The 11,408-nt window shown below is 39.8% G+C and overlaps 2 protein-coding genes across 2 annotated transcripts; both read right to left on the bottom strand.

Annotated features, from left to right (window-relative positions):
* Positions 1 to 670: 670 nt before the first annotated feature.
* grk7b (G protein-coupled receptor kinase 7b) lies at positions 671 to 7,218 on the bottom strand. Its single transcript, XM_046389768.1, has 4 exons — positions 6,212 to 7,218; positions 5,502 to 5,939; positions 3,612 to 3,883; positions 671 to 3,124 (listed from the first exon to the last, which is right to left on the bottom strand). The coding sequence occupies exons 1-4, from the start codon at positions 6,809 to 6,811 to the stop codon at positions 2,803 to 2,805; spliced, it is 1,632 nt and encodes a 543-aa protein (XP_046245724.1). The 5' UTR covers positions 6,812 to 7,218; the 3' UTR covers positions 671 to 2,802.
* Positions 7,219 to 8,332: 1,114 nt separating this feature from the next.
* Positions 8,333 to 9,868, bottom strand: rnf7 (ring finger protein 7). The gene is made up of 3 exons (XM_046389766.1): positions 9,618 to 9,868; positions 9,424 to 9,471; positions 8,333 to 8,822 (listed from the first exon to the last, which is right to left on the bottom strand). Exons 1-3 carry the CDS (start codon positions 9,781 to 9,783, stop codon positions 8,704 to 8,706), a joined length of 333 nt encoding a protein of 110 aa, XP_046245722.1. The 5' UTR covers positions 9,784 to 9,868; the 3' UTR covers positions 8,333 to 8,703.
* Positions 9,869 to 11,408: the final 1,540 nt, after the last annotated feature.

Genomic DNA, 11,408 nt, shown 5'->3' with positions numbered 1-11,408 from the left:
TGATATATGCAATGTGTATATATGTGTGTGTGTGTATGAGTGTGTTGCAAAGTGACTCATGCAGTTTACGTACTGGAGGGCAACAGTTACCATGGGGAACTAAACCCTGGCAGAGGCTTGTAGGCGCCTGGTAAAAACATGTTCCTGGAGACCTTCTGCCGAGTTTGTCTTGTCGTCACGTCGTCCACAGCGGACTCCCGACTCTGCCTCCACAGCCGACAATGATCAGGTTGCGTCTTGGATTTCCATCTGAACCAGCCTCTAATCTCACGACAGTTGAGCATGAATGGAACCACTTCTCAGGCCTGTAAGGTCACCCCTCGCAGGAATTAGCACAACAGATTTATGTATCCCTCATTACCTAAATGACTCTGAGGTTTTGGAGTGATACTCTGAGTGATGGATGTACTCTGAATCAAATATTGCAGTGATGTTATGATGTAATCATGATTGTACTGCAGTTACTGTGATGCTTTAAAGAGATGAGCACCTTCAATTTTCAGACTGACCCTGGATGTTTGGAAATATGATGACAGATCATACTTATAAGGACGAGGACAAGAAATTAACTCTCTTACCTTTACCCCCCTAACTCTGAATGTCTATGAGGAGTCACGTTAACAGAAATCATTGCGGCAGTGTATCATAAGGAATTGCTTTATTTCGCTCAGGTTTTTCCACCACATCTTGTAAAAACGTTGTCAACCAACAAACAATTCATACAAAAAGAGCACAAAACATCATTGTGAAAGACACATGCATGAGGCAAGACAGCAATAACCAACTATTTAAAATAACTACAAGCCACAAATGACACATAAAATATGAGAAAATGAAGTCATTGCCATAAAACAACTTATTACTATAATACAAAATATTACTGGCACTGTTAGGTACTGACAATGCAAATCTTTATGAGTTAAACTCAGACATGACACATGACAAAATATATCTTCATTTAAGACTTGTAGAACAAAGCACAACACAGGTGGAAATTACAATGTGAGTAAGAAATAAGACATCTGGGGCATCCATGTAGCCCAAAGGTCTAAGATGTTAAAGTCCTTACAAAACATCTCATTCTATGACGTGACTAGAAGTCCATATATGGATGCAAGAACTAACCATCTGTGAAAGCTAAATAGATGTTTGTTGGTGCTACGTTATAACCTTTTTCTCAGGTTGTTTATGGCTTGTAAACACAAGGTGATTTGAGGGAGTGATGGGAGGGTATTGCATTGCGAAAGCCAAAAATTCAATGTTAACACCTTTTTTTATTGTGAAAAAAAACAACAACAAAAAAAACATGACAATTTGTCTCCCTGCATCCTCTTGTTAAACCTGAACAAGTCATCCAGTGCTTGTAAATACCTGAGCAGCACAGCCAGAATAATAGAGACAATGATAAAGAGCGCTGCAGGAGGTTGGAGGCACTCAGTGGGTGTGTGGTGGCACATAGTGGTTAATGTGTGCTACTGCAGCACTGAAGACGCATTACAAATCGACATGAGAAAAAGGCATTCATGGCATTTATGTGAGACTTCAATCTGAATCTCGAACAAATGTGGCACATTACTGCAAATCCCACGGATCCAATAATCCTGCTGCTATTTAATGACATACAAACATTATGTAGCTTGTTTACAAACACATGTAAACATTTAGGCCTGCCAAAATGGCCGAGTGATGCAATGGAAACTATGAATGTGCTGGGATCTGCTGTCTCACCAGGAATAAAGGGCAAAGTGTGAAGCAGCAGTTGCAGCACTTTGTCGGCAGTGTGTTTCCATCTGGACTCAAGACCGAAAACAAAAATATGGGGTGCTTGTTGTTTCTCATCATGTTTGGCTGCAGCATCAGAAATTACAGTGTTAAGGGGTAAAATCGAAAATTCGAAAGTGATTCCTCTTATGTAACCAGTGGTGGATTATGACTGAGTACATTTACTGAAGTACTGTCTGAGTACTGAGAGAAATAGGATTTTTTTTTTTTTTTTTACTGCACCAGCTTTAGTTACCTTATAAACTAAGAATTTTGCACTCAAAACTCAAAAATTAAACTAATCAACAATATATGTAATATGAATATGTATATCTGCAATGATTAGTCAATTAATCAGTTAGCTGATTTAGTTGGTAACCATTTTGATAATGGTGTAAGACATTTTTCTGACTCTCAAAAGATGTTAATAATCATTATGAATATTGTAGTGATGGTTGGACAAATCAAGCACTGTGAAAGTGTCACCTTGGTAATTGTGAAGGCATTTCTTACTATTTTGAGAATTTTTACAAACCAAATAATCATTCAGTTAATCAAGAAATAATATAGATAATCACTTGATTATTAGATTAGAATGAGCTCCACCTCAATCAACTGCAAGAGTAAAATCCTGCTTTTATATTAACGCATGAGTAAGAAAAATAGTTTATCAGTCCCAGGAGACATTTGTCTGCTGTGAATACTTTTGATACTTTAAGTACATGTTCCTGATTTTACTTTTACTCAAGTAACATTTTCAATTCACAGTTTTTATTTGTAAGAGAGTATGTTTACAGTGCGTTAGTAGCACTTTTATTGAATTGAATTAAATACTTTCTCCACTACTGTTTGTGAGAAAATACATTAAGACTGAGGAAGTCAAGTAGCTGTTTAAAAAGGTACTTTAGGTGCTTTATTTTGTATTATACCAGGCACTCTGGAAGTGTAAAAAGATACTGTAGTCCTTGTGTTGTATTTTAAAGTATTCAAAGTGAATCATGTTTTGCCCAGTTGTATGTACTGATGAGTAGATAACGATGCTCACAAAATGATGCACATCCTGGACGCCCACACAGTCTTGTGATTGTTTAGTTCGAGTTTGTTCAGTTCATCAAACACTCCACTCTCTATCATTTCCTTTTGCCACTGAATGGTGACGGCCCCTGTGCTGAACTCCTTGTAGAATTTCTCATCCTTGGCATCAAACGTAATGTCCTCAACCTCAGAGGTGTCTCTGAACTTGTCAATGTTCTTGGCGTAGACCACATTGGGTTTTGGCACCCAGGGGGGCTCCACCAGCCCAGCCTCCAGGCGATGGAAATTGATGTTTTTAAAAAATATGTGTTTCCGTGGGTCATCACCACTAATGTCAGAAAGACACAACAGATGTTTAATGATTGAATAGAGATTTAAAATTATGCTACAAAGGCATGAGGCAAGAGGGATACCTAAACTGGCCAAGAAAAATGTTTATGAGGTGTATTGAAAGTTGCTTCTTTACATGTCAGCAGCAAATATATGCAAAAAGAAACTCTTAAGATGAGCCTCTAAAGGTGATTTCTCCATTAGATGGAGGTTGCAAAAGCAAGTTCTCTTTTGGTTTTTAGTGTTGTCTTTTGTTGTCTTTTATGTATTGTCATCTTTCCTGCTCTTTAAATCATCCTGACCTCCTGGTTGGGAACCACTGATCTGGTTACACCTGGCCCTGTCTTTAAAGGACTCTTAACAGTATGTTTTTCACAGGTGCAAAAGTAGTTATACATTTTCTTGATGGATGATTTGTTCCATAAAATCTACAACAACTAAACTCATGTTACTGTATGCTTGAGAAAATAAAGGTTTTTACTTACCGACTCCCAAGACGATTCTGAACCTTCTTCCTGAGAAAGCGGCTAATGATGTCTTTGGTGGGAGCATCAAACCCTTTGTGTTCATACTTGCACTCGTCCTCCAGAGTGCGACGAGTCACCTCCTCATTCTGCACCTTTTCTCTGAAGTCTTTGAAAGGCAAACGAGCAGCCACCATCTCGTAGATGCTGCAGCCCACAGCCCACCAGTCCACAGACATGTTGTAGTTCTCGTGCCTCAGAATCTCAGGAGCCATGTATCCGGACGTACCAGCCTGAGACCACAGACACAAAGAGGAGAAAACACAAGGGATATTTTGTTCAACAATTGCAATTTTACTGTAAATTCATATATTCCGGTCTTCTGATTAAATTCTTGGGACCAGGGACAAGGTGAAAAAACTTACAACTTTATTCTGTTTGACCTGCTTAGAGACCTTGCCTTTTTAGTTACTAATGGTGAACCCGATGGTACTCACACTGTTATATTATTTAGAGATACTGGGAGATTGTATTGTATTGATTTGGGTTTTCTTTTACAGTCCCTTAGCTCTGCCACTTGTCTTTATAAACTAACTGTCTCCAGTCAAGGACCTCACAAGTGGTCTTGGAATATACTGGAGAGAGCACTGAAAAAAAATAAATACCCATTTCTACTGTTATTACTGGCTTATCTTTGTCCTTCCAGACCTCAAAAAAATAATTGTTTGGCTGATGAAGTCACAGTCAGTAGACATATATGACAGGTGATAAGGGGGCATCAGACAGGCATTGTTTTATTTTGAAGGGTCACCAGCCAAAAAGGTTGAGAACTGCTGCTATAACCTGTAGCATGTGTGTAACTTTGTATGATGCTGCTGAGCGGTCCTCATCCACTTTCATTCCTTTTCTGTTCATGCTGGCAACGCTGCTAGCCAAAAAATTATTATCAATTATGCCTAATAAACATAGCACCTGAGCAGCTACTTTATTTAATGTTTATAAATATGAACCAGTGGTCCATAGGGTCCTGGTGGAGCAGACCAGTTGCTCAGGTGTCCATGCCATAAATGGCCTTCGTGGTCCTTGGCCTAGTTCTTGAAGATCTATTCCATCCAATCAGAAACAGAGGAACCAGTTGCACTCTGACCTCTGACTTCTCTCCCTCCTTCTTCTCTTTTGCTCAGCTAGCTCAATAGTTAGGGTTGTTGCCTTGGCTAGGTGCATCAGTTTTGGGGGCACAGCTTCTGAATAAGCAGTTTAATGTATTTATGAGGCTGTTGAGTTTAAATATCAACAATCTTTCTCTAGAAACACCTTCTCCACTTTTAATTTCTCTGCAATGGTCCATCTTGACCAGTTTTCCACATGATGGAAAACTAAATTAAATAATGAAACATGCTGTCCATCAGGCCAGTCAGTTGACAAATAATATCATTACTATTCACTCAGTGCAGTCCTGCTGTGAATCTCCTGACTCATCTCCGTGGACACACACATGGAGGCTGTTCCTGGGATTAGTAAAGCAAAGATTAACCAGCTAATGCTGGTCAATCTCCAATACTTTCCTTTCTCAGCCAGTGCAGCATCCAACTGGGGATGAGGTCAGGAACCTTTTAATAAGATTAATTTGGGTCAGGATGTGCACTCTGGTGATGTCTGTCAAAGCAGCACTAAGAGACTTCATATCTATTCCTGGTAAGCTACATGTGGTGGTGGTGGTGTTGGGTGAGCAACTATACTGTGTAATGGCAATAAAAAGCAAGGAAATAAAGACCATAGAGGGTAATAACCAAGCTATTTTCCATATGTGAACATATAATCAGAAGCATGTACAACTTCACAGAGATTTTGTAGGGTGAAGCACAACTGTCTGACAACATGTTGTAGATTAGGACAGGTCAAGACACTAACCTTCTGGCACATTGTCTTCCCCTTTGGCAGCTCCACAGCCAGTCCGAGATCTGACAGCCGACATTGTCCTTTGGCATCTAGCAGCACATTCTCAGGCTTCATATCCCGGTACACAATGTCCATAGAGTGCAGGTGGAGTAACCCAGTGATTATCTGTGCCATGTAGTAAACAACACGCTCCATACGGATGCCCCGCTCTCCAAGCTCATAGATATGGAAACTGAGGTCTCCTCCGTTCATGAGGTTCATGACCAGGCACAAGTGGGTCTTGGTATCAAAAGCGTAAGCGAGGTTTACAACGAAGAGGCTATTAACCTTCTCCAGTATCTGCTTCTCCAGAAGCGCCAGCCTCTCGCCACCTTTCTTCTTCAAGCGCCTTTTATCCAGCTTTTTGCAGGCGTACATCTGGCCTGTGTATTTCACCTGCACAGCACACACCTGCAAGACAGAACAACATTTCTTTAGAATTTATAAGCATTTTATTTATTGGCTATCCTTATGTATTATCTGTTGTTACCCTGTCATCCTGAAATATGTTTCTGTACATTCATTCAATTGCTCATAAATTTAGCTTTTCATTTGTAAAAAGAGCAAAAGAATGTTATTTCTTTCAAAATGATCAAAGTCTCCCTTCAACACAGACATAGTTGTTAATCCAAGTAATTTGAGATTTACATTTTTATTCAGGTGACGGGATTAATGGTACCTACCTCTCCAAAGCCACCTTTTCCTAAAGTTCTAAATTCATAAAAGTATTTGTTCGTGATCTTCTGCTTCTCGTACTCCTTCCACTGCAAGAACCTATAAAAAAAGGGACTTTTTAGATACTCTGAGAAAGGTTCCCCCCTCAGGAAGTCCATTGTGGTTTCTTTCATTTGGTCCATTGTCACCTCATTGAAGTTTTTGTCTGATACATCCTTCCATTTTTCAGCTTCCCCTCCCGTGAGGTAGGAGAGAAAACTCTTGGACTCAGGTTGACAGAACTTAGTAAGGATGCTCCGTTTGGCCTCCTCCCTGGTCTCACCCTCAGCAAAGCTCCAGTGAGTCAACTCCTCCAGAAACTCAGCAGCAGCCACATACTGTGGGTTAGAGACCAGGAGAAACTGCTGGAACAACTTCCTCCCAATAGGCTGATGCTCGCACAGGGACTCGTACTTCATTCCCACTGTCGACAGAAGAGCAGAGGACTTGTTTGGTTTGGGCAGCGTCAGGGAGAGTCTCAGCTTCCTCAGCTCATTCAGGTCTATGTTCTGAGCCTTCAAGTATGCCGTGTTGGCCACCAGGGTGTCCAGTCCCACCAGGTCACCCATATTGGATATATGGTATCTACTATAACGCTACTGGTTCCAGGCACAACTGAACACCTAAAGCATCTGCAATGTGAAGATCCTCTGCCTCTTGTGCCATGTCTCTTGAAGCACTGGATGTACTACAGTCTTTAGAGATTCTTGTTAGCTTAGACTTTGCATGCTTATTCGCAGACAGCATGAAGGGAAAGCAACTTATGTGGTTTGAACTTAAGAGGCTTTAGGCTCTTCTATTTTTGGAAGATGCAAAGTGTTTGTGTACAGTAATTGGGCTGTTAGCATGACATGATGAGTTGGCAAATCCTGATCTGAGCGAGATATGGTTAATTATAACTTGTTGTGAAATAAAGAAGCCACTGAGAGGTGTGTGGGTGTAAAATACCATGTAAAGTACGCACACTTCATTGCTTATTATAGGGGAAAACAGTGAAGGCTTTACTAAATTAGCTAATCAGTTAAGTTGGCAGCCTAAGAAATTAATTTTCCTGAGATGCTGGGAGAGGATGTACAGTCAAGATGAGTATTTCTGTTTCTGGATTGATCACTTGTAATAACATAAATTGGCAACAACTATGAATCAATGATCAATTAATCGTGTACTTTCAAACAAAACTACCAAAACATTTGATGGTTCCATGGTCTGAAATGGGGGAATTTTCTGTTTTTTTCTTTCATTAATATAAATTAAATATCTTATAGACTGTTGATAGGACAAAACAATGTGGTGACATTTTGGCTCATATTATAAAGCTTATATGCAGAATATAACATTCATTCTGTTGTAGGAATGCCTTTGTTTGACATGTATCTGGACAATGCAGGTCAGCAAAACTGTTGGAACAAATGTGTGGGCAATACCATTAGGATGGCTTACAAGGAGCAGACAGGTTCTGTTCATTGGGCAACATGCCCCAAAATTTTGGGTGTTGTTTTGATTAGTCCTTGACTGAATTTGCACTGCCTTCCGTCTGACAATCAAATCAAGGCCCATTGCTCTACACAACCTGTAATGCAGGTTGTGTAAGCTGATGACTACATCAAGACAGGTGATCATCTTGTTTAACAATAACATAAATGTTGTGGAGTAAAAAATATGTTTTTTCCTTAACGTAGTTACACAAGCACTCTCAAAATACCAGATGTTTATGGTATGGTTATCTAAAATGTATCCAGTTAGGCCTCATTTGATTGAGAGAGAAAGTGTGTGATGAGTGTCAGGAAGAGACAACTAGATGATCAGGGGAAGGTTATGGAGCAAAAAGGGCCAAGAGATGATGCATTTTCCAAATGACTATTTCATATTTGATTAAAAAAAGTGCATAGACTTCTAAGCTCCGTCCTGCCAATGCTACTTGAGCTGAGTTTTGGTTCTGATAACAACATTTTCTTTTTGATAAATGAAGGAATACTAACAGGTAATTCTACAAAAGAAGCCAACCTTCTGAACAATTTCCATAATTTCACCTGTTTATAGAATTACATCCCAAGCCTAGTCAAATTACTAGGTGAAAAAAAATACATATGTACAGCTATACACAACTCTTTATTTTTAAAAAGACAGTCACATATTAAAGATGTGCTGAACACCACCACAAACAATAATGATGTTAAGCTACAACAACTGACCAAACACTGCAGCAAGGTTCATTCGTATCTTATCGACTCTAGATCCCTCCAGCCCCATCACATGAATCGATGACCAACAGGCCTATGTTGCTTTAATTTTGTCCACTATACTTCTTTGACACCAGGGCAGCTGGAACATGCGATCCTAAGGAGAGGGCAGTTGTCAATGTGGCTGTGCACAGGACATAGCACTGATCAATGTCAAGTCTGTCACCCCTTTTGGGTGCATAGAAGAGTCGTCTGAGAATTACGTCGCCTGGAGTTGGACCTTATTTGCCGATTCTTTGAACCACCCAGTCCTGCTGGCAGAGGGGACAGCGATTGTTCTGCTTCACCCAAAGGGACATGCAGCAGTTATGGAAGGAGTGGTTGCATTCTCCCCATACAACTGGAAAAAGATGAAGAGAAAGGGACGAAGGGAACATCAGTGAATGAGTATTAGCAGAGAACATACTGTAACTCTGTTATCTTAGGTTACACAGCATGTGTATAGCAATTAAAATAACTTCTCATAAAACACAAACTATATGCATAATAACCTTGACAAAGTCAGCAAATTACAGTGTATCCAGTATGCTAAATCTCCTGTCATAATAATTCTTCCTCTGTGGAGAGTCATTCATGCTCAGTTCAGTACTATTCCATTATTTTACTCCATTTATGATGTCAGTAGTATTATACTTGCTCTGCAGGTGGCTCTCTTAAAAGCAGTAAAATAAATCTATTTCCACATCATTTTCAAACTTTTGCCTAGCGTTATGTTGACTACATATTGTGTCATCAAAACAACACAGTGACACCGAATTCAGGATGATGTTATCCATTTAACTAAAATGAAACGACCAAGAGGGATTAAAATTATCTTGACTAGCTGGCTTGGTCGGTTTATTTGACAGCTCTGACACACTAGCTGTAGCTAAGCTAGTTGGATTAACCTGCTGAGTGGCTGTTTATTGACTTATCACTGCCATAACATATTTGGTGCTTACCAACACAGTCCTCCTGTTTGTTTTCCGCCTGGCATCGGAGACAAGCGTCTGCAAATCAAGAAAAATATGTTACGTTACGTTGCCACACTGACAGGGACCTCTGGTATTGAAGGTAATATTAGTCGTGTTAGCTGCGTTAGCCTGTATTCGCCTAGCCGGCTAGCAGAATAACGCCGTTGATTCCAGGGACTCACCCATCACTTGCACCCGACAAATGGCACAAGTATCACATTCAACGTCCCAGCTCCACATAGCTACAGCGTTCCACTTCTTTAGGGAAAACATCTTGTCCCCGCCCGACTTAGAGCCCGAAGAAGTGTTGTGAGAGAGGACTAGACCCGGCTCGTCACCGTCATCCATCTCTGCTGCACAGTATCTCAGATAATGTTAGCCAGGCTAGCTAAGCTAAACAAAATGGACGAAACACTTAAGCAATGCTAACGCTCATGCTACTTGGTTTAGTGGGCGTCTTGTCTCCATAGTGACAAGAGAGGGCGCTCATTTCCAAGATTTGAAGTCAAGGCCCAACCAAAAAGTAAATGTAACACACTTCACGTCATAATATGCACAGTTAAACAATTAACCATTTACCATTTTAACTGTTTACAATAGTTATCATATTTCCTGGAGTAGTCATGGCCTAACCTAATCTTTAGTTTGAGTATATAACAATCGGGTACGAGTGCTTCTCTTTTACACTGAAAGATTAGATCACAGTGATGAATAATTTTTCCTCTGCATGCTTCAAAGATTACGATTTCTAAAATTCCCTTTTTTGGTAAGAAACTGGCTCATTTAAGATTGTCTTAAAATGCTGCTGTACATTCATCCTTGTTTTCTTAAAAATATTTTTTAAGGTTTTGCTTGAAATAAAAGTATTTGACCTTAATTTAACTTCTCTTTTAGCCAACCTGCAACTGTATTCAAGAATTTTGAAGAAATGATCCAGTGTAGCATGGAGCCTCCCTCCAAATGACTGACTGTGACCTCCATAACCACCAAATATAAGACAAGCTTTCATGAACACAAACATATCAGGGTTCAAGCAATGACAGAATATTCACTTCAGTTTTTAAGAGATGCCCCTCAAACTACACTGTTTAAAGTTCAACAGCTAAACTGTAGTCTTTGTCACTTTTTTATGAGACAAACCAATCAGAAAATGTATACAATTCTTTTGGGAAAAATGAAAAACAACATACTATGTTTGTATGTTGTTAAAGGTCCATTGCGTAGGATTTAGGGGGATCTTTTGGCATAAATATAATATTCTGAATTATGTTTTCATTTGCATATAGTCTGTAACTTTACAAGAATTGTTGTGGTTTCGTTCCATCAGAGTCAATGCTCTTCTCTGTCATGTTGCACTGCCGTTCTACAGCAGCCCAGAACATACAAACAAAACACTGGCTGCAGAGAGAACCTTTTGTGTTTTTAGCAGCCGCCATAGGAGGGTGAGATGAGGGATGTTCTGTTAAATGCAATCTGCAACTTGACCACTATCCATCCATCCATCCATTTTCTATACCGCTTATCCAACTTGACCACTAGAAACTACTAAATCCCACACAGTGGACCTTTAACTAGTCGCTATATAAGCCCTAAAGCTCCACGAAGCATCTCATGTGTCTGTTCTACCATAACACAGTCCTCTCTCTAAGGGCCTTTTCACACCTGTGACATTTTTCATCTAAACCAAAATTTGAGGTGGGAAACCTCCCTGGGACCGAAATGCTGAACCCTGGTTATACGAAATGATCTGGTCTCGGCCTGTATTGAACTGAAATGTGATTGGTTTCTAGTATGGAAACATTTGTCTTTGGATGAAAAAGGAAAAAAGCAAACAAAACAAGACAAGCCATGGTAGCTAAACAACATTCTTATTCATTTTCAGAGAGGATAAGAGAAGGAATTTGAATTGAACTGTTTCCTGAAAACCATCTCACAGTAGATAATGTGTAGGCAGCATTTCTTTTGAAAGAATG

This window comes from Scatophagus argus, chromosome 5 (assembly GCF_020382885.2).
Source record: "Scatophagus argus isolate fScaArg1 chromosome 5, fScaArg1.pri, whole genome shotgun sequence".
Classification (NCBI taxonomy): domain Eukaryota; kingdom Metazoa; phylum Chordata; class Actinopteri; family Scatophagidae; genus Scatophagus; species Scatophagus argus.
This window is presented reverse-complemented; position numbering and strand designations above follow the sequence as displayed.